Genomic DNA, 24,335 nt, shown 5'->3' with positions numbered 1-24,335 from the left:
ATGAAAAATAGATAAATGTTTGTAACTCTACGAGACCTAATTGAGATTCAAGTTTCATGGTTAAACCAAAAGAAAATTTGATCACCTTAGACATATAAGAAAAGTTTACTTGGATACTATAACTTTTATAAATTGTATAGACAATTACCGTATTGAAGTGTTACCTTTGTTATAAAAGTTTTATGGTTAAAAATTTATTAGAATCTTTTGTTTCTAATTTTGTTTTAATTTTTAATTCTTTTATGTTTTTCAAATTCATCTAATTGTTACAATATTAATAGCAACGGCCATTTTGACAAAAGCAATGCTCGATCAATGAGTAAAAGTGGGATGTAGTATTGTTGTAGTGCATCATTTTGTGATGCATGTTTGCAAAGAGTCGTATAAGACATCTTCTCACGAAGATCTTGAATGGTCATGAAATAAATGTCACCAACAATTTAGAATGAAAAAAGCATAAATTTCAAAAATTGTTAGTAGTACTTGAACAATAATATTAACTTTAGTAAAGCCAAGCGTATGTCATAGCTTTGGAAAAGACAGCTCTTGCAATGTTTCTTATTACATCGGGTTACAGTTTCTCAAATAGAAAGATTTCAGCACTCAGGTAAGACTATCTATATATATCAAAGTGGTTTAATATAGTGTTAGATGTTATTCGTGGTACAACTATAGCTAGATATAATCAAGCCTACATATCCACAATTCAAATCTACTTCTGATAAAATTAAAGTGTCTATCGTACATGTATAAAAAAGTAACGTTCTATTTACACGTTGTATATGAATTAACGTGGAGATTATTCAGCTTCTCTCCTAGGAAAAGTTCTAATTTGTGGATTCTTCATCATCTTTAGTGCTTTATTTCAAAACATATTTGCAAATACATACCATAAAAGAAGTGGACAAAAAATGAGTAAAAATTTTACTTTTGTTCTTTAAATAGCTTAATTCCATCCCAACAAGGACATGCATACATTTTCTTCTAAAGAAAAGCTAACTAATGAAACTAAAGATATGGTTATTTATTACTCAAGCAAACGTAAAGATACATCTCTTAATTTATAAAGTAAGCCCTAATAACATCTAACATCGATATATGTTTTTGGATCCTTAATTAATAGTGAGAGATGCTCCATTGTTGTTCGTTGTAAGATTTAAAATTATTGGTGCCGCTTTGGTAGCCCTATAATAAATCATAAACAAAAAAACATTCCAAATTTATATATATATAGTATATATAATATAACTTTATATTTATGCAAGGAAAAACAAATTAAGAGCTTTAATAATACATTAGAAATATCATTGGTATATATTTGATTCTTCGTGATCAATTGCAAAAGTATTCTTTGAAAAGCTCGCATGTTATTTTTCTCATGATTGAAGAAATTTTATGTGCATGCTTAGCTATGAATTCCATGAGGTATTATGATCATAGGACTTTATTGATCATTGTGATTGTGGAACCCTTAATTATCTCTCTTCATGTTGCATGCTAATAAATAAGTTTAGTGCAATTATTTGCTTTCTTACCAAAACTTATGTACAATCATAAGTTATGTTTGTAAGAGTTCACCATACATGTTGTGTTCTTTGGAGTTCACGTTTGATATATTGTATATGTCTCACCTAATTATGATAGGACGAGTTTTTTACATTTAACCTCAATTAACATAAACATGTAACATCGATCAGTTAAGAGGTCAAAGGTTTCAAATCTCCTATTTGTATAAACATTGTTAAATTAAAGAAACAAAAAAACTAGAATAGTAATAACCACTTACCAAACATATTTAAAAAAAAAAAAACAAAAAACAAAACAGGAGACAAAAACGTTATCGAAACCAAGTTAAAAGTAATACATACCAATGTTCGGGGGTTTGATACTGAGAAGGCAAATAATCACCAGCCATCCATGATTTCAACATATCTGTGTGTATGATACCTGGATCTAAGGCTACAATTGCCATTCCCTTTGGTAATTCTTGTGCTATGCATTTGCTTAATCCTTCAATTCCCCACTTTGATGCACAATATGGTGCAAGCTACATATTATAAACAACACTCAGCTTCTTAATTCATAGTCATTTTGATCATGGCTAGTTAAATTGTTCCTACAAATGTGTTTATATAATGTGTAATGCGGTTTGGTTTCTCTGTAAGGTTTAATTTACGTAAAAGGTAATCTTCAAACGTCTAGAAATTGAATGTTTTTATATAAAGTGATAGGTAGTAGTAAGTGTAAGAAAATTAAGAGAAAACAAACACATGGAACTCGTAAATGTAATCAAGCACAATGAAAAATTGTCGTTGAATGGAATTTTTAACTATTAGTAATTAAACGATGTACCGATTTATATGGAATATTATCTCTTCCAGCATCCGAAGAAATATTGACAATAATTCCTTGGTTATAAGGAATCATAAGAGGAATGAAGTGACGAAGAATATTAGTTGTCCCTTTGATGTTGGTATCAATCACATTATCAAAATCTTGTACATCAATCTCCCACATATTACTTCGTTTATTTGCCACACCTGCATTATTCACTGTGAACGACCAAAACCACACACAATTTTACTTTCTTCATTTTTTGAAAGAAATAATAATAACGAGAAAACAAAATTTTAGGAAGCTAAGAATTATATCTTTCTTCATCTTTGTTCAAGATATACTTGAGATAAGTGTTTAGTCTCGTGGCAAACTTTTTTTTTAGGATATGCACTTCACATGCAAAATTTTCCTTTTAAAAAAAGGCATTAATATTCATTTTGCGTGATCGAAGAGAAATACATACAAATGAGAAGATACGTATAAGTTTAGCTCCACCACCCAATTATTAATCCTTTGAAACTAATTAAGTACTGAATAGAAAACAACTAATTAACTAGACCCAAAACGGAAAAATAGAACAAAAGGAAAACCTAAAATTACCAATGATATCAGGAATGAGTTCATTTTCCATGACAGTTCTTGCAAACTCTTCAACGCTTCTATTACATTTCTGCAAAACCAAAACCAACGTTTAGAAAATGACGAGCTTTTACATGATTTAAAAGTAGAAAAAAAGTAGCCAAATAAAATATAAAGATGAAAAGAGGTTAGGTTTATGAATTAACCACATCAATGCTGAGGAGCAAATGGTTGGCATTAGGAGAAACCTTCGAGAGTTGTAATTGAAGAGAATCAAGTTTAGTTTGATCGCGAGAGCAGCCAATAACAGTATGGCCATAAGTAGCCAATTCCAAAGCTAAAGCTCTTCCTAATCCTCTACTTACACCTGTTATCAGTACCTTCTTTGAAACAGCAACCATTGTTGAAGAAGCTTTATCTGTTGTTGTTGGGGCCATGGTGGATGTGGAGTACTTCTTTGAAAGAGATGACAAACACTGCACTTTCCAATGTTTGGGGGATAGGTTTGGTTTGTCCAGTTTTCCCATATTTATCTCTTCTTACATTGGACTTTTGGGTAAAGAGAACTTGTAGTCTTGAAAATGGCCACGTCCAATTCATACTACACAGTACACTTGGACATGTGGTATTCTTGCTCTTTCTTTCTTTTTAGTAGATATTCGCACACAATAACATAGTCGTTGAAGTTGTAGTTTTGTAAACAAAACCGAATAACTGAAGAGTCGTCTAATTTAAGATTTTATAGCTGTCTGAGAATAAAAGATGCACAGAAATCGAATACCTGAGAATAAAACGTTTGGGAATAAAAAATGACACTTTAAAATAAGATTTATTAAGAAAAACCAATTAGATAGACTTTTCCTCGTAAATGATTGAACATATAGCTCAAATTATTGTGAAGTATATACATGTGAGTGTATGAAAAATGGTTTATGGAGAGTTTTCACTCTCATAAGGTTGTTAGAGACGAGTAAAATGTTAAAACAACGAAGATCTAACAAATATAGAACATATATATATAACGCAGTGGTTGATCAAATTCTAAAACATACGGAAAGGAGAAAACAGCATTTGTGAATTAAACTTTTAAAACAAAATTAAGCTCGTAGAAAGAAGGTTGATTAGCGGATAGGCGATCAACTTCTAATTAAAAATTTTAAATATATCTCCAAACTTTTAAGTTCATATGTTTCATATATTATTTACATGATTCAATATTTTTTAAGACCTAACTCTAATTTTATTAAAATTCAATTAACACCTTTTTTTTTCCAACTTGGGAAAAAAAAATAACTTCATTTAGAGAAAAAAAAATCTTTTCTTAAAGAATAATTGGATAGAATAATCAAAATTAGATGCTATTTCACTTTTTCATCTTATAGTTTTTTTTCTTTTGTCATATCAAAATGTATGCTTTATTTATGGGTATGAAAGAGCTTATCAATCCGACCGTTGGGAGTATTAAAACAAAATAAACATGGAAATCTAGCCACCAATTTTTTTAAAAAAATTCAAATATATATGTATATAGAAAAATTAAATAAAACTTACAAAATATGGTAAACTTTTAAATCTATATTGATAAGATAGATATAAAATTTTGTTATATTTTATAAATATTTGAAAGTGTTTTTTCATAATTTATAATATTTTTTTCTAATTTAAATGGATGAAAAAGGTATATTTGCATATTATATATATATAGATATGAAAGAAAATTATTTCAAATAATAAAACTATCGAAAAGAGCAAAAATTCATAATCAATTAATTATAAATATGGATATATCTTAGTATATTTATAAATATTTTGATTTATTTTGCTACATTAAAAAAACTACTCGAATATTAAAATTCTAACTTTTTTTTTTCTTAAAAAAAGAATATAGGTACAAATGAACAATAAAGTGATGCGAGAGAGAAGGAAAGAAGAAAGGGAATATTTGAAAGACAAGTAACCAAAAGACGGGGAAAAGAAAAGTGGGTTTGGGTGTGAATGTTGGGAGGTGAAGATAAATAAGGTAACTCATTTTTTTATCGATTCGGTAACCGGTAGAAGAGACCTTCCAAATTGTAGTATTATTGAAGTGATGTGAATGTCTTACGGGAACATACCTGAAATTATGAAAGGCAATGAGCTATTCATGAAAGTTGTAGATATATCTACAAAAACAGAAAATAGAGAAATGTTCGTAGCAATTCATGTTGCATGGTTGAAGCAAAAAAAAGTTTGATCATCTTAGATATATAAGGAAATGTTTGTTTGGATAGTGTAACTTTGAATTGTATAGACAATATTGTATTGGAGTGTTACGTACCTTTGTTACAACACTGATAGTAATGATCATTTTGACAAAAGCGATGTTGAATATGAACTCGATCAATTAGCAAAAGTGGGATGTGTGGTGTTATTGTGCATCATTTTTTGATGCACGTTTGCAAAGAGCCTTGTAGAACATCTTCTCACATTGGTTATAAATTTATCGTGGAGATCTTGAATGGTCATTAGGATATAGACGTCACTAACAATTTAGGAGGAAAAAAACATACATTTAAAAAATTATTAGTAGTACTTGAGCAACAAATATAACTTTAGTAAAGGCAAGCGTATGCCTTTGGAGGAGGCTTTTGCAATATTTCTTATTACAGTTCGTCACAATTTTTCAAATAGATCCATGATTTATGAAAGATTCCAGCACTCAGGTGAGACTATATATAATATCAAGATAGTTTAAATATAATGTTAGATGCTATTTGTCGTACAACTGTAACTATATGTAATTAAGTCTATAGATCAACAATTCAAATCTACTTCTGATAAAATTAAAACGTCTATTATGCATAAAAAACAAATTTAAAGATCTATTTGCATTGTATGTGAGCTAACATAGAGATTATTATTCAATACACAAAAACTTCTCTAAGAGGAAATTTTTTTAATTTGTGGATTCTTCATCTTTACTGCTTTATTTCAAAATGTATTTGCAAGTACCATCAAACAACTAAATTTCATCCTAACAATAACATGCATGCATTTTTTCTAAGGAAAGGCTAACTAAGGAAATTATAGATATGGTTATTTATAACTCGGTAAGATACATGTATAATCATCACTCTCTTAATTTATATAGTAAGCTCTAATTATCTCGATCTAAGTTAATCAATAGTGAGAGATGCTCCATTGTCATTTGTTGTAAGATTTAAAATTATTGGTGCTGCTTTGGTAGCTCTATAATAAATCATCAAAAGAAAAAACATTCAAATTTTATATATAGAGAGAATATATAATATAACTTTATATTTTTGCAAGGAAAGATATAAAGAGGTTTATTAGAACTTTAATTCTATACATTAGAACTATCATTGGTATATATTTGATTCTTTGCAAAAGTATTCTTTCAAAAGCTAGCCATGTTATATTTCTCAATTTTATGAGCATCGACCTTAGCTATGAATTCTATGAGGTATTATGATCATTGTGATTGTGAAACCCTTAATTATCTCTGCATGTTGCATGCTAAATAATTAAGTTTAGTGAAATTATTTGCTTTCTTACCAAAAGTTATGTCTCACCTAATTATGATAGGACGAGTTTTTCAATTGTGTATTGAGATGGTCACATAGTGTAAGTTTCACTAGTTAGGAAGACATTTGTCTGTATATGAGTTCATAGCCTTATCTCGGTATAATATTGTTTACTTACCGAGTATTTTAATTAATACTTATTTTTGCTTCATGTTTTTCATGTAAATATAAGAACATATCATGTTCTTGGCAATAAAAATCTATTAATGATGTCACAACCACAAGTGTGAAAAATGTATTTTTTGCACTCTAGTTTCATTTCTTCGAGATTATTTTAAATATTTTAATAATAATCATTGAGTTATTAGTTTTAAACTGTATTTAAACTTTGTTTTAGTATTCTTTAGATTATTTTAACGAGTTTTCAATGATTTGAAAAACCTTTAGACTTTGTGTTGAAAATGATCAACTAGTTTTTATTTTTAAAATTTCTTGCACCATCTTGATGTCCCCGAAAAGTCTACTCGTTACTATTATTAATGTTGCATTTTCATATCATATAACTTAGATCAACTATATTATTTAATCTTGACAGCTAACATAAATATGTAACATCAACTAAGAGAACCAAAGGTTTCAAATCCCCTACCTCGTATAGCATTGTTAAATTAAAGAAACAAAAAAAATAGAAATAGTTACGACTTACCAAACATATATTTCTTATTTTGAATTATTAATATATATAAGGGTATTTTTAAAAATAACAAAATAAATTAAAATATTTACCGGCTATAGCAAAATTTTGGATTCTATCACTGATAGTCTTTTATCAATAACTATCAATGATAGAATTTGTTATAGATTAGATTGTAAATATTTTGTAAAATCTACCATTTTTAAAAATTTTCTCATATATATGTGTGTATATATCAAATATAAACAAGAAACAGAAACGTTATCAAACCAAGGTAAAAATAATACATACCAATGTTGCGGGGTTTGATACTTTGAAGCGGCCAAATCACCCTGCAATGATTCCAACATATCTGTGTATATGAAACCTGGATCTAAGGCTACAATTGCCATTCCCTTTGGTAATTCATATGCTATGCATTTGCTTAATCCTTCAATTCCCCACTTTGATGCACAATATGGTGCAAGCTACATATACATTATAAACACTCAACTTCTTCATTCACAATGATCATTTTGATGCTAAATTGTTCCTACAAATGAAATGTGTGTTTTTATGGACTCATATGAATAAACATATATCATGAGCTCTATGTAAATTAATCCACACATTTGGAAAAAAAAAAAGAAGGAAATGTACATAAAATGCTATATTTTGAAAACATGATTCCCTGAAAGGTAATTATCTTAAAACATATGATATTAAGTAGGCTAAAAAAGAAAACCTAAAATTACCAATGATATCGGGAACGAGTTCATTTTCTACGACAGTTCTCACAAACTCTTGAACGCTTCTATTACATTTCTGCAAAACAAAAACCAATATTATTTAGAAAATTATGATGAGCTTTTACATGATTTAAAAGCAGAAAAAAAGTAGGCAAATAAAATATAAAGATGAAAAGAGGTTAGGTTTATGAATTAACCACATCAATGCTGAGGAGCAAATGGTTGGCATTAGGAGAAACCTTCGAGAGTTGTAATTGAAGAGAATCAAGTTTAGTTTGATCGCGAGAGCAGCCAATAACAGTATGGCCATAAGTAGCCAATTCCAAAGCTAAAGCTCTTCCTAATCCTCTACTTACACCTGTTATCAGTACCTTCTTTGAAACAGCAGCCATTGTTGAAGAAGCTTTATCTGTTGTTGTTGGGGCCATGGTGGATGTGGAGTACTTCTTTGAAAGAGATGACAAACACTACACTTTCCAATGTTTAGGGGATAGGTTTATGGTTTGTCCAGTTTTCCATATTTATCTCTTCTTGCATTGGACTTTTGAGTAAAGAGAACTTGTCTACACATTACACTAAGACATGTGGTCAATTCTTGTCCTGTTTTTTCTTTTTCCTTTTTTTCCTTTCTAGTAGGTATTAGCCACACAACAACGTAGTCGTTGAAGTTGTAGTTTTGTGAGCAAAACCAAACCATTGAGGAGTTGTCGTCTGACTTAAGATTTTATAGCTACCTAAGAATAAAAGATGCATGGAAATCGAATATGTGAGAAGAATAAAATGTTTGAAAATAGAAAAATGACAGTTTGGTTATGCATGGAGAATTCTATTTGTTTTAATTTGAAAGGAAAAAAGAAATCATTCTCTATGGTAAATAAGGATGCCAGAAATCAATTATTTCCTGGCAAAAGTTTTAAAACTGTGAAACAAGTATTCAAATCAAACAACTTCTAATGGAGTGACGAGGAAGAAGCATACTATACGTACACTAAATTAGTAATCGTTGAAATACAAAAAAGAAAAAAAAAACGACACAAAATTTCATCGAACTAGAACTATCGGTGCGACTGATCCAACCTTTATATATATGTGTACATATAAGAGATGATTATCACATTTCTAAATAAGTTCCAAAGAGGTTACATATTATCCACACATCTTCTCTTATTTGTAAACATAATCTCTAAGAAACCGGTTTATCACCTTTCTAGAGAAAATTTAAAATAAGGTCTATCTCGATCGAAATTTGATTTCAAAATTATGTTAACTTAATAGTGACTTAAACTTCATTTGTAAGGACATTAAATGTTAAGAGAATTTAAAGCTAAATTAAATCTTCTTATTAATTTAACATCCTTTTCTCTACTTTGGTCTACCAAAACTATATAGTAAGTAATTAACTATATGACAAAAAAAAAAATTAACATCTATAATTTTATTATCTATAATTATACCTTCATAATAAAAGCTATTATTGGTAGGAAATAATGAAATGCAACATAGAATAGAAAAGGTACATTAATTAACTTACCTTTATATATACAATTTAATTCTTAGCTTTTTGACCATTGACCAAAAATTTAAATGTAAAAATGAATGGTCCTAAAATTAAATTAACCATTCATTATTACATTTTGTATAACAAACATTATTGTCCAATAACACCAATAACATCTACATATTCATCTACATATTTTAGATTTAATGTACGCAAAAAGATTTTATGATAATAGAGTCCATGTCACTATATTTTCCAAATTGATAAAAGTAGTAAATTTAAAAGTCGATAATCTTCTAATAGTCCTTTGATATGCATTTGATATTACTGATCACTTGTCATATTTTGTTGTTCATATTCGTAATATACAAAAAAGAGATATCATGAGTTGTTTTTTTCTAAATGATTTTGTGCCATCTGATCTGATGCAATTTTCCTACCAGTATTATATAAACCATTTGTACGACAATTAAATTATGGTGAAGTATATATATATATGTGTGTACGAAAAGTGGTGTATGGAGAGAGTTTTCACTCTTGTAAGGTTATTGATTGAGACAAGTAAGATGTTGAAACAACTAAAATCTAACAAATATTGAACCTATAATCAACACTTATCAATTAAACTTATAGATTGACTCTCAACTTTTAATTAAAAATGTTAAATATATCTCTAAACTTTTAACTTCTTATTTCATCGATTATAAACACCATCCAATATTTTGGTAAGATCTAACTTTTATTATAACTTAAAATTAAAAAAAGAATTCAAGAACATATTAAACAAACACTTAGGTAGATACCTTGTAAAGTTCATAATGTAAGTACATAGAATATTAAGAGACTTATTTAATATAAATCAAAAGGTTAAGGACTACGTAATTTAACCTTTTTTTCCAACTTTGGATTAAAAAAAAACTTTTTCTTAAGATAATTCAATAAAATAATTAAAATTAGTATGCTATTTCACTTTTTTTTTCTTTTGTAATGTCAAAATTTGTGCTTTATTTATGGGTTTCAAAAAGCTTATCAATATATTATATTATATAAAAATTATTTTAAATGACAAACATTGATAAACATCCCTATAAAAATATTTTAATTTATTTTGCTATACTAATTATTATTAAAATTCTAAATTTTCTTTTTTCTTATATATATATAAAAGAATATAGGTTTGTTTACACATAAATCAATAAAGTTATGAGAGAGAGAAGGAAAGAAGAAGGGAATATTTGAAAGACAAGCAACCAAAAAAAAGGGGAAAAGAAAAGTGGATTTGGGTATGTCTGAATGTTGGGAGGTGAAGATAAACAAATAAGGTAAAACTTATTTTTTTTATTCATTCATTCATTTTTGTAAAGCATTTTTGTAAAAGCATTTTGTAATATAAAATAAAAACTTATGACTTAGTGTTTCTTAAAGTGTTGAAAAAAGAAACCCCAACAGTACTGTCTTATAACTCAGGTTTTGAATCTTTGTTCTTCTTTTTTCTCTTTTTTTTTTTTTTTTTTATCATATCAGTATTATATTATGTTTTCATGTCACTTTAAAGCTGATAAAAGAAACTACCATTGCAGCATCCTTTTAACACTTTCTTGTTTCTTTTTTTACTTCATTAAACAAACTACTTCTCTCTTATTTCTAGACATGAGAGGTAGCTGCTGTCAAGGAAATATTACTGTATATACCAAGAAAACGTTGGAGTAATGTCTTCATTATGCAGTTATATATATATCATTCACTTTAAACGGCTAAGTACAGGATCTTGTTGGTAGTCGTCGTCGTCGTCGCGTCGGTGGAAGTTGAAGGAAAACACCTCGAAAACAAAACAAGAAAAGCCACATGATTTGAAATGTTTTTCAAAGTACAAGAAACCAAAAACACAGAAAATGAGTTGGATGGAAAAAGAATATGTATAGAATATGATATACACACGCATATCTGGTCTCATGGGATGGGTATTTCTCAGAGTCTGTCTATGGATTAAATAATGAAAAAGAGATTTCTGTCTTCAGATAATTGGGTGTGTGGTCATGTCTATCACAACTCAAATGTAATTATTTAATCAATATTGACCATTTATTGGACCAGGTCAGTGTCTAGAGGGAGTGGGAGACAATCTTACCTCCCAGCTATCTTCTATCATTCGTATTTCGATTATATAATATAATCCATAGTTGTATACACCCAACCAATTGGTATTAAAATAAAACAAGAAGATATACTTACTTTTTCCCATGACCATTTTTCTCAATGGACCATCAACTTATACCTTTCTTAAACATTTAAAAATTATTTTTGGTATGAAGTTATGTTGAAAGTCGTGAGTTTGTTTGTCAAGTGTAAAGTTGTAAGATTGAATTTTATGATGTTTTAAAAAATATATATCAAGGAAAGAGTATAGTAGTTTTTAAACTAAATCAAATTTTTAATAAATATCGATAGCAAAATTAGTAGTTTAGAGGAGGATTGTGATTTTCATATGATAAAAGAAATTGTATTATTTTTGGAAATTTTTTAAAAAATAGTCAAATTTATAAAATATAATATTTACGATCTATATAGTAAATTTTATCACTCATAGTCATTAATATGATACAGTGATAAAAGAATATCATTCATAGAATTTATAAGTATTTTAATTTTTTTAAAAGCCTCTAAAATTAATTGAAATTATTTTCTATTTATTAAGATTAAAAAAATGATCTCTAAAATAATTGTAAAGATATTATAGTATGGTTATTTTATTAGTCTTTTAAAAAATATAACTAAAATATTTACACTCTATAGAACAATTTCAAAAAAAAAAAAAAAAAAAACTTGCAGGTCTAGAATGAAAAATACCAAAAATGACTCCATCATTAATCTAGTACGTGTAATATGTTTGGTAAACGATTGTTTAGATTTGGTTATTCTTTCATAGAATCATTTAGATTTGATAGTTAAATTTGACTACACAAATCTAAATGATTTTTATTTCAAGACTCTTTCCTACGTGATTGTTTAGATTTTGTTATTCTTTCATATAATTTTTATTTCAAGACTCTTTCCTACGTGATTGTTTAGATTTTGTTATTCTTTCATATAATCGTTTAAATTTGGATAGTCAAATCTAAACAATTTTTTTTTTTCAGATATTTTGTACACAATCGTTTATGATTTTATCGTTTAAATTTAAATAGTCAAATCTCAATGATTTTTTTAGATTTTTGCTACAGTATCACTTTTTTTTTTTTTTTTGTAGAAGATCGTTTAAATTTTGCAATCTAAATTTTTTTTTTTTTTTAGATTCTTTGCTACAAGATGTTTAGATTTGTCTATCTTTTTTAGAAGATCTTATAGATTTGACTATCAAATATCCCAACATTTTTTTTCATGATCTTATATATTTGGAACAGTCACATATTGAATTTAATTTTTTTTTAAATAGATATTTTATATTTGGTACACGATCTTGAACCATAACAGTTTTTAAAGAAAATACAAGAAAAACTGTAAAAGAAGACGACAAAAAGATGATGGAAAGAAAAAAAATCGCACGCGGTAAAGACACAATGAAAAAAAATAACAAATATGAAATATCTTAAAAAAATGACCAGCTTGATAAACTTTTTCATTCTGTTACACGAGCCGTAAATATTTTAGCTCGTTTTTTTATTTATAAAAATTAATCTATTTTGTTAGGAAAGATACTTGGAAAAAGAAACATTTATTTCCATAGGAAAATGCTTCAACTAATAGAAAGCCATAGGGCCAATAGCAATATACAATCATCTAAATTGATATGGTTTTGAATCCACATGAGATATAGTAAATAGATCAATCACCCGTTCATTTTACAAATCTTACCATTTTTCGCTACCATCTTTGCAAGTCTATTCCAATGCACAACCACAATGAACAAAAGAAATAGAGTAATTACTCGTAAGCAATCAAATACGACGACAATTAGGTTAGAGCATGATAATGATTCGAAATAATGATAATGATTTTAGAAAAGAAAAACTTAGATAGAGTTAAATTTATTTTAAAATAACATTCTTTTCCCATTATTCCAAAAACATTATATTAGTCTTTTGAATGGAATCAAATGACTTTGTAGATATTAAATCTTTGTGTGATAGGAATTAACACAAATCCAAAGATTTTTTTTAACACAAATGCATCATAAGAATCTCATATATATTATTTGTACGTCATGGTAAGCTATTTTTTTCTGTCATTAAAACTTTGTTGCATGGCTTGTCATTAATATTTGTTTCAGTGCCATGAAATGTTTCACCCATCCATTTTTACTATAAACTTATTTTAATATCATTCAAATATCTCAACTTCTTGAACTAACATATTACAAATTCTCAAATTCATCTTCTAAAAATGAAGATAAATTGTAAAATCAAATAATATTACATGTCTATGTCAATGACCATTTAATTTAATTATATATAAAAAAAGTAATTGGTCTAACCAAATTACACATGAACATACTAATTAAACCAATTAAATTGCTCCATGTCTATGATATAATGACTCAAATTGGTCAAATCAAATTAGTCATATCAAATGGGTTAATCCATTGTATTGCATCAAATCATATAATTAAATTAATCCAATTAAATTTTGTCACATACATGTCGGTTAGGTACAACCAAATTAGGTTCAACTTCAAAGTCCAATCAAAGGAAGTCGCTCTCATTTATCAGATTCATAGAATTTAGAGTTTAAATATAATTAAAAGAAAGATTACCAAATAATTCAAGACTTTATGAACACCTTCCTTTGAATATATAGACTTAAAAAGATCAAAAGATTCAATCAAAAAGATATAAAGAAAAAACTCTTTAGAAAAACAATGCTTGCACGACATCAACTGATTCATTAGTAAATAAATCTCGAGAATAAGTCGTTTTCACATAAGAAAAAGAAAAATTACAGTTGATCAAAAATTAAATACTACAGTACTTCGAATAAATAAGAAAAAAATTTAAATATCATACGGTCTTTAACTTTATTATAATAGTTTTCATCTTTTTCCTAAAAACTTACATCTTAACATCCTTAAAAAGTATATTTTAAAAAATGTTATCATTAGCCGAAAATCAAACATATATCAAATCGGTTGACGTCGAAGTTACGTAAGTCCTTGATTAAGTTCGATTGTCCTCGGATATCGATTTATTTCTCATCAAACATATTTTATTTTAGAATGTCATGAAACCTAATGTAGAAGCAAAAACACACATTATTTTAGATATCAAATTCCTTTCACAAAGGACTAGGAATAAAATAGGTCATTATTTAGATCACTATAAGGCCATGAAAGAAGGAATATGTGACACATCAACCCTAAACACTACCCACTTGTAAAGCTCACAAACTCTTTATACTATATATCTTTTTGTGCCATTTAATGTTTATTATTTATTTATTTTGTTTTTTTTTTCTTCTTTAGCACTAACTGAATTTTTAAATCAAATAAAATTAAGAAAGATGTTTAGTGTTTTTAAAAAAATATATTTGGTATATAGATATATACATTGGAATGTTACATCATCACCCTACTATATACTCCAATTTCAATAATACTAAGTTTTAGGTTATACTTTTTCCCATAAATACATTATCTTTTACTTCAAAATAAGCAACTTCATTATCATATACCTAACAAATTTTCCTACAACTAAAAAATAAATAAACTTCTTACTTTCCCAATATCGAAAACGTTTATGACAAATATACCATATCAATGCTAAGATTCTTCTTGTTTTGCATATCGTATTTTTCTTGAATGAAAAGTTTATTTTTTCTATCATATGAAGGTTGAATTTGTTTTCTCTACCCAAATTTTGATATTTACTGTTATCCAGATGGAAGAGGTTTTGAAAAACTAAATGATAGAATGCAATACGAGCCTAGCTCAAAACCAACATGAGGTATATATGCACTATTAATCAAAAGGTCAAAACTGTGAATCCTTCCGCATCCTAATTTTTGTACTGAATAAAGTAAAAATAAAAATAAGATATATACATATATTATTTGGTCACATTTGTAAATATAACAACCATGTCCAAAGTATTAGTAAATACAACATAATGTAAAAAAAAAAAAAAAAAAAAAAGATATAACAAAATTTACATTCAACTCTTCAAAAAATTATATCGTTAATAAGAGTTTATTAACGTAAAGTACATCACACATAAATATTACTATAAACTTGGTCACAAAAACTATATTAAGAAAACCACCCATAAGGTCTATGTATACTTTCAAAAGTTGCAATATTACTCTTATCTATATACTTTCAATATTACTCTTATCTATATACTTTCAAAAGTTGCAATATTACATTTTCACTTTTGTAAATGTTTCAAAATACCATTGCAGTAGAATAAATCTATAAAATTTGAACAGAAACTTAAGATGTGAAACGAAAATAAATTAAAATTTAAATCACCACATCCATATCGTATTAAAATTTAAATCACCACATCCATATCGTTTTTGGTCATCATCACATCGTTCTAAAACATAGAGATAATTTTACCAAAGAAGAACAAAATTAAGGATATTTATTATAGTTGAGCTTAAAACTTAATTATTAATCGTAAGATTTTATGTATTGAAATTATTCAATAATATAATAAGGTTGAAAAAGGAAATATATTTTTTCTTCAAGAAAAAATGTACAAAGAAACTTAAAAGATAACACAAAGAGTACACTCTGTGCCTTCTTTAACTAATGGACCTACCCAAGGTTTTGTCTACATCTATGCACCAGTTGTTAACACTAACAAACCCTAAACCAAATAATTCACTTTTCTTAATTAATTTATTCGTGAGTATCGGATCCAACCATTCTTAAAAACAAATTTTAAATATAATAAAACGAACCAAAATGTTTATACACCTCTTAAAAGTGAATAATCAACATGATAGATACAAACCTAAATATCATTGTCTATAGAAGTTAGAATTCGACCGATTTTTTAACTTAGCCGCCGTATGAACAAGACGGTGAACAACCTTATTTTACAAACCTAAATATCATTGTCTATAGAAGTTAGAATTCGACCGATTTTTGAACTTAGCCGCCGTATGAACAAGACCGTGAACAACCCTATTGAAGATAGACATAATTAGAGCCTCCACCACTAATTCAATTAAAAAAGAAAAAGAAAGATGAACCCCACCACCCATTGATGGGAAAAGAAATATCAATCTTCTCTTCTATTCTCTTATCATCTTTTATGACAATTATTGTTGTTATAATTTAATTCCTTCTTTAATTTCTCTACTTCCTTTTTCATTTTCATTTTTGTCCCCAAGCTTTTGTTTTATTTTCACTTTGGTCACATCTCTTTCTCATGTTTGAAAATATGAAAAGTGAAATATGGATAAATAACTATAAATAAACATTAGGGATTATGAATTATTAAATGTTACCTGCCTTTAAAAGTTCATCTCAATTATATATGTTCCCTATTGCTTTTTTATACATAATCTTAGTCTTATACTTTATTGTTTTGGTTTGATTTAATTAACCTTGAAATTCATTATTTTTATTTGATTAAACCCTAAGTTAATTAAGCAGTCATTTGAAATAAGTGATGGCTTTCAATGATATTTTTGTTTGAAAATATGGTTGAAGAACAAGCACAACTCCTTTCAATACGTATATGCATGCATGTACACGTATTTTATTTGGAGAAATTTTGCTATCATACCTCACGTAACTCCTCCAACCAATATTTGAAATTCAAATTCAATACTCGGCGCGTGTCTATACACTTTTCTGTATCACTTGTGATCTAACAACATCATTCTTATTTATCTTAAACTACTATTAAAAGTGTGAGACTTTTTTCAAAAACCAACACAAGACATTTCAACATGGTTTATTCTCAAGAGGTCATCCATTATAAGATTGCTCCAAGTCAAACACACTTAAATTTAGGGTTTATGTGGTTGAACCACACACACAAAAAAAAAAGTGCATCTTGTTGAGTATGGAGTACAATAGTAGTAGCAATCAATTTCTTTGAAGTTTTTTTAACTGTATTTTCACCATCTCTCCCGTTTGAATATGGTCTATGTGACCTTCCATTTTAATAACTCAATCATTGAATCTTTCAAATTTAGATGTACTCTACTTTAAACAAATCCTAGGCGGGTTGAATTAACTTCCTAAAAACTTTTTTTCTAAGGAACGAGTGAGTGTTCATGTTTTAAGAACAAAAATCTACATAACTATATAACTAATTTTCATTCAATCACGAAATATTCACGAAACTAATCCACAACCTATTGATTTCACAACCTCAAGTATAGAAAGCTAAATAGCCTATGTGAATAAAAAAAAAAATGAATCTGTTCTTTCTTTTTTTCTTAAGAACATTGGGTATGTTAGATCAAGGATGATATATATGTATATAGAAAACCCTTATCATGTTTTTTCCCTTAAAATCATGTTTATATATATGGTGTATAAAAATCAAACCTTTCCACATTATCAAGTTGTGTGTATGTATGTGTTTTTTTGGCTTAGTTTTGGTCAAAATGTGTATTAATTTCAACACCATAAATATGCATGTGTTTGTTTCTTGAAAATGAGAAAGCAAATGACAAAGCATAAAAGTAATGGTTTCTCTATCATTACCAAATTCCCCTTTCATATCTCTATCTCTCCTTCCCATATATGATTGAACCATTTAAATTATTTTCTAAAAATTCCAATTATATATTTTATAAAAAAATAAAATTGGGAGAATATTTCATTTGTCACATCATTCATTGGATATTTTTGTAAATTTGATATTTCCTATCAATTTCAACGCGTCTTTCTTTACCTAAATCACAAGAGTTCCTCACTATACAATTTCCATTCCAACTTTACCCCTCCCCCAATTATATATACATACACACGTCAAAGTTGACCAACTTGATTTTATTGTATTGACATGACTTCTGTTCTTCCAAGTTAATAGTTAAATCACTTATCACATGGTCATTGTTCTAAAATGTATCGAAGGTTCACATATTATATATATATATATATATAATTAGGGTAGAGATTGATGATGAAACATGATTTTAGGGTTAATAATCAAGTGTAAAATTGTAGTTGTAGTAAAATGTGTCTATGATAGAGTTTATCGTTGATGAGTTTCTAATTCTATCAACAATGTAGTTTATGACTAATAGAGAAGAGATTGGTTTAAAGAGAAGATGGAAGCTTCTCTATAAACTCGTGTGCTCTACATGCAATGTTAAATGGTTTAAACAAAAGTATTTTTGGTTGAATATTTAATAAGTTATACTGTTACTTTAGTTAAAGAAGTTTTGTGATACATTACAAGCAACGATGAGAGAGTTTCTAAAGTTAAAAGAGATGCCAAAGACTTCTAACTTCCTTGCAACTAAATATGAAAACCCTTTTTTTAAAAAGCTAAAGTTGAAAACTTGAAGTTGCTTGATGAATCTATATTTGGTTTTAATGTTCATCTAGCGGATAGAGGAGAAAATTCGTTTTAAAAAATGGTTAGTTAGAAAAATTAAAGAAAGCTCAAGACATTGTCACAATAAAAGTTGATTAACTTACGAGTTCTCCTCTTACTTTTGAAAACACTACTTTATAATCTATGAAATCAAAATAAGAAAACTTCTGTGTAAAATCATCCAAAACAAGCGATCTCTCACATAATTTACTTTTTGTTTTGTTTCAAAAAATATTTGATTATGTTAGGGGTCGTTACCCTAACTAGGCAAGGCTCCAGTCGAAGATAAACATTAGAAGACTATACATGTCTAAGTAAGAAAACATGACCTTGATTCTTGAATCTGCTTAGCCATGAATTCGTTTATATATTTCACAAAAGAGAAAATGAATGAATTTAGTTCATCAGTTGTGAAATTTGCCATCTTGAAAACTCCACACATTCTGACACTACTAGTATTCCACATGCTACACGTGAGTGTCGAACAATAATATAGGTCCGATAAATAACTTAAAAGGTATACAATATACTTCTAGTACTTGACTTTACTTAACACCGTTGTACTAATTACTTACACATGAAAGTGTACCAGTTGGTTGACATCAACCACACACTAGTGCAAATTTTCTTTCAAAGCCAGCTCAGACAAGTGTTCAACAAGAAATTAAAGATACATCTCTCATCAAAATGTACTAACTTACGCATGATCTAACGAGATCTGTCAACGTGAAGTCTTTCCATGTTGAAAATGAATAATCTTGATCCTCATCCGACCATAGAAGATGAACAATAAATGAAAAGAAGAAAGTCTTCTCAAGTTTTTGTGGGCATGCATTACCCCTAGAAAAACTAAAAAGCAAAAAAGAAGGTAAGAATAACGTTAGTGTATAATAGCTCCCCAATGTGTAAACTTTGGGCTTCATAAAGACACATTCACTTCCCCTCTTGAAAACTTACATCCATACAACCTCCAAATATCACATTATAAAAAGAGAGAGAGAGAAACAAAACAAAGCAACACTCTATGATCAAACTTTTCCCTCATTAAAATCTTCCAATATGGGTTTTTAAATACCCTAAGATAAGAATGGACATTGTTTAATTTGTGCTGTCACAAACCCTATAAAAATAACAAATAAACAAATAAGAAAAAGCAACAAAGTCATGGTGTCGTTGTAGTTCTCTACTTTTAAATGTTTAAATCAACTTTAGTTTTCATGGATCTTAAACTTTCTTCTCAGTTTTTATCGAATTTAATAGGATGATTATAAACAAGTACAATTTTTTCAATAAATAAATCCTATTACTGTTAACAACCACACAAAACAAAACAGTCCTCAATTATAGAAGAGAATTAAACTGATATATATACAAAAAGGCTCACTGTCTTCCACTAAAGAAATCCAGCTCAAATATCAGTAAACGCTCCTCAATCTAATGCCAACCAGATCAAGTAATGCTAAGTAGGATGGAGTTACAAAAGGGATTACAAAAGAAGAAACAATAGGAGGGCAGAAGAGGGAATTTAAAACAAAACAACAATGATTAATATTGTTATTATTAAAACATGAAAAGAAGAAAGAAGGAAAGAGTAGTAGTTGATTAGTCAAAGTTTGAAGGGACCCAAAGCTCGCCCATCTCTCATCCCTATAAAGCATTATATGTATAAGAGATCAAGTTGTCAATTTCTTTGTTGTCCCTATTCCCTCCCACCCCTCCACTTTACTTTTACACTTCCAACATAAACACTTTTCTTTTCTTTGCAAAATTAAAATATAAGTCTCTCTTTGTCCCTTTTTTTTTTCTTTTTCATATCTCTTTTTCTTAGATAGTGATTGAGAAGTTTGAATCAAATTTGTATATAATTTGAAGGTAGAATTTAAGGTTTACATTTGTCATGTGAACACTTTTGTTTTGTGTGTTTATTTCGTACTACCGACTTGGTAAACGGCACAAATGAAAGTCTCCTATATACAACACCGGCCATATAACTAAACCATGTTGTTCATATGTATTTTACATATTATATAAAGCACCAAATACTACCATTAAAGTTGATTTAATTTGTCAATTTCAAACCCTTTTGAAATTATTTAGTTTGATGCTAAAAAAATGTTAATGAAAAAACAACAAGAAAACGTAAACATTGAAACGACACAATCACTATTACAAGTTATGTCCATGACAAAAAGAGAATTTTTATTATCATAGTAGAATATCATATAATAATTATAGGCCCAAAATCGTAAATAACATATATCATTTGTATACCATTCAATGATACCCTAGTGTTTGATGTGGTCATTTAGAGCACCAAATTGAAGACACAACCAACTTATTAAACAATTTTAAAGAAATGGTACGAGAAGTTTTTGACGTAATTCAACTTCTTAAGTTGCTCGATGAAGACACTTTGGTAAAAAAAAATTACTTCTTAAACCATGTCATAATCGTTGATCCATTATCAAAAATTATAAATTAAAAACGAAATTAATAGGAAGTTTAGGCCCTAACTCCAAACTTTAAACGAAATGACACCAAAACGAACCTAGTTTAACTAATATGAAATTTATACGATTAGCTTTGAGATTAGACGATATGAATAAAATATTGGTTCGGTTTTTGATGAATTAAAAGCAATACTTTGATTTCCAAGAAAAGGGTTTAATTAATTTTAGAGTTTTTCTTTTCTTTTTTTCTCCCTTTTGTTTGGATTTTACTTTCACTTTTTCTTTTTCATGATCTATTTTTTTTTTCTACTTACTTGGGATTGGGGATTTGAATTACTTTACGTGCTTCATATATTATTACTTTTTCTTCTTTTTTTGAAGCCATTTTGATTTTCATCTATAATGAATAACATTGCTTTTTTACACATTTCTGCTCTGTCAAACTGCTATGTTATTGAGACGTTATGTTTTGTTGTCTCTCTTCACCTTTTCTTTCTCTCTTTCTTTCTTTCTTTGCTTCTCTTTCTTCCTTCCTAATCAATTTCTTTTTTACACAATAAAATAAAATTCATCTTCTACAAAAACACAAACGTCATAAAACACTTCAACTTTTATATTTTAATATTTTTAAAAATGTTTCTCGATACGTGTCAAAATGTGAGTATATAACTCAACTGACATATATGTGTTAGAGATTAAGTGACAAACAATCAAAGATTACGTTACATAAATTTGAATTTCAAATTTTTGTTTGCATATATAGTCATGGTAACTTGGTCCCTATAGTCAAGAGACGGTTAGAATTTATTATAACTTACGTTCCATTTTTTTGACAAATATGAAATTAGTTTTATTTTTATTCGAAGAGATGTGAAATATCTTGCTTATGTTTAGGATCATTTATCAATATCTTTTAATAAGGAGTCAAAAGATCTTCATTAGATATCTCATTTAAAGAAGAAGATATTCCTCATATTTAGGAATATTTTATTGTAAGTTCTTCTTTTTTGGCTCTTTAAAAAGAAGAAGTTCTATGAACGTAAAATTATTCTTTACAAAGGTGTTCAACAATTTATATTTTTGGTGAAGAATCTGATTATGACAGGGTTTACTTTCTGAATTATGACAGATTATTGAAGATTGTCAAAGGATTTGACAGAGTATCAATTGATAAGAAATATGAATGAAGGTTGAGATAATTATACCGTGGTCAATGAATTCAGGCAGGGGAGCCTGAATTCGTCTTCGAGGAGATTCAAGTTTACCATCAGGAAGAGCCTGAGTTTATACTGATAACTTGTTAATATAACTTTAGGTTAAGTTACAAACTTTTGATTATCAATAATATTTCTTATCTAAAAAAAATAATGCGGTGTTATTTGTCTTCCATGTACTCTAGTTATTCATATAGTTAAATACTTGTGATATATAGCTAAACGGCATTTAACCTCATCTCACCTGTTTTTTTAACCTATCATCTAGGAAGCTATAATTTTATACATATGCTCGTAAATTGTCTCTACTGTTCTTTGTCTTGAATGCGTAAAAAAATTCATGAATTACTAACTAACTAAAATTATTAACTTAAGATCCATCTAAATCGTAGAGGCTATTTGTAGCTTTTCTTCAATTTTCTTGGTAAGAAGCCTTACTAACATACTTAATTATATTTCTTAACTTCTAAAAGGAAATTTCGACACATTTTTTAAATATAACAAATTTTTAAATTTTATAATAAACTCTATCAGTGACATTGATATAAAGTTCATCGACTGTTATTAATAAAATCTATTTTTGTAAATAATTTTGTTACTCTTTTTCTTTTTCTAAAATAATTGGATAAGGATTAGAGTGAGTTAGTAGAGAGGAAAATTCCAAAAATTGCAAATTAATAAAGCCAATAATAATAATAATAATGATAATAATGTTTGAAAAGAAAAGATTATATATAGGAAAAACCCAATAATAATAATGGAAAATTCCAAGAAAGAGGAGACCAATTGCCAAAAAAAATTGGCATCACATGGTTTAGCCACTCTGCCCTAAGATCTCTCCCAATTATTTTATTTTCTAAAATATCACTTCTTCTTCTTATTATTATTTTATTTCTCACACTAATTATTCATGTTTATCTATGTCTCTTCCCAATTTCAACTTCCACTACATTATATACTATACTATACTATACTATACATTTATATATATATTTCTTAACTTTTTTTTTTTGGTGGAGGGGGAAAAATATTAGACTTTAGATCTTAGTCAATGAATGTTGAAATATTTGGTACTCTCTTGCTATCATTTATTATTGACTTGTTGAAAAATGATAGTATTATATTCTTAATATCAAATTTTGATACTCCTCTTCTCATCTCACCTCTTTCAGCTTTTTTATATTTACGATATTACAAAATCAATACAAAATATATATATATATATATAACAACACAGCTAACATCATCTACATTTTTTCAATTAAAAAAACAACAAATTTAAAAGTAGATGTCAACTACTAGTCATATTTTTCAAATTTACAATGTGCAAAAAAAGATGTTATGAGTTGTTTTTTAAAAAAAAAAGTTTGTATCTAATGCAATTTTTTCATGTTTGTTGATATTTTAGTAGTTATTTTCACTTAAAACTATTTCTCTAAATAAAACAAACTTATCGAATGAGGTGTTAACTAAAAAATAAAAGAGAAAATGTAAATGATAGAGAGCGAAGACAAAGATGTATGTGAATTTATGAACAATGTATTTAGTTATCATGACAACCTGAGTAGAGAGAAAACAGATAAAGTATCACATTAAAGAGTTAGAAGTCGAGTAAAATTTATGTAGTGTGTTACTCTAAAGCTTAGAGTTATCGTTCGAATCGTCAGATAACATGTTCGATGTATTGGTAGAAGAAAAGAACGAAAGTGTTTTTTTTTTTTTTCTTAAATAATAATTTTGAATTGGAATTGAAGAAGAAGAGAAGTACCTCTTTTCTCTCTCATAGTTTAAATAGGAGAGAGAGAACCTTG

At 27.8% G+C, this 24,335-nt stretch overlaps 2 protein-coding genes and 1 long non-coding RNA gene across 4 annotated transcripts; 1 reads left to right on the top strand and 2 right to left on the bottom strand.

Annotated features, from left to right (window-relative positions):
- Positions 1-901: 901 nt before the first annotated feature.
- Positions 902-8,421, bottom strand: LOC101215011 (NADPH-dependent pterin aldehyde reductase). 2 transcript variants are annotated; one of them, XM_031880142.1, is made up of 9 exons: positions 8,060-8,421; positions 7,869-7,938; positions 7,426-7,601; positions 5,234-5,437; positions 3,123-3,697; positions 2,938-3,007; positions 2,353-2,552; positions 1,869-2,047; positions 902-1,185 (listed from the first exon to the last, which is right to left on the bottom strand). In XM_031880142.1, exons 5-9 carry the CDS (start codon positions 3,441-3,443, stop codon positions 1,113-1,115), a joined length of 843 nt encoding a protein of 280 aa, XP_031736002.1. In that variant the 5' UTR covers positions 3,444-3,697; positions 5,234-5,437; positions 7,426-7,601; positions 7,869-7,938; positions 8,060-8,421; the 3' UTR covers positions 902-1,112. The 2 variants fall into 2 exon arrangements, with proteins under 2 accessions (XP_031736002.1, XP_011659900.1); XM_011661598.2 differs by lacking the exons at positions 5,234-5,437; positions 7,426-7,601; positions 7,869-7,938; positions 8,060-8,421 and having other exon boundaries at positions 3,123-4,046.
- Positions 7,023-8,290, bottom strand: LOC105434517 (NADPH-dependent pterin aldehyde reductase-like). Its single transcript, XM_031886713.1, has 3 exons — positions 8,060-8,290; positions 7,426-7,601; positions 7,023-7,035 (listed from the first exon to the last, which is right to left on the bottom strand). The coding sequence occupies exons 1-3, from the start codon at positions 8,288-8,290 to the stop codon at positions 7,023-7,025; spliced, it is 420 nt and encodes a 139-aa protein (XP_031742573.1).
- Positions 8,422-10,556: 2,135 nt separating the features above from the next.
- Positions 10,557-11,604, top strand: LOC116401700. Its single transcript, XR_004214033.1, has 2 exons — positions 10,557-10,682; positions 11,009-11,604. It is a non-coding gene; the product is annotated as an uncharacterized LOC116401700 (long non-coding RNA).
- The last annotated feature ends 12,731 nt before the right edge of the window (positions 11,605-24,335 follow it).

This window comes from Cucumis sativus, chromosome 1 (assembly GCF_000004075.3).
Source record: "Cucumis sativus cultivar 9930 chromosome 1, Cucumber_9930_V3, whole genome shotgun sequence".
Lineage (NCBI taxonomy): Eukaryota > Viridiplantae > Streptophyta > Magnoliopsida > Cucurbitales > Cucurbitaceae > Cucumis > Cucumis sativus.
Note: the sequence above shows the minus strand (reverse complement) of the source record. Positions and strands in the feature narration are given on the sequence as shown.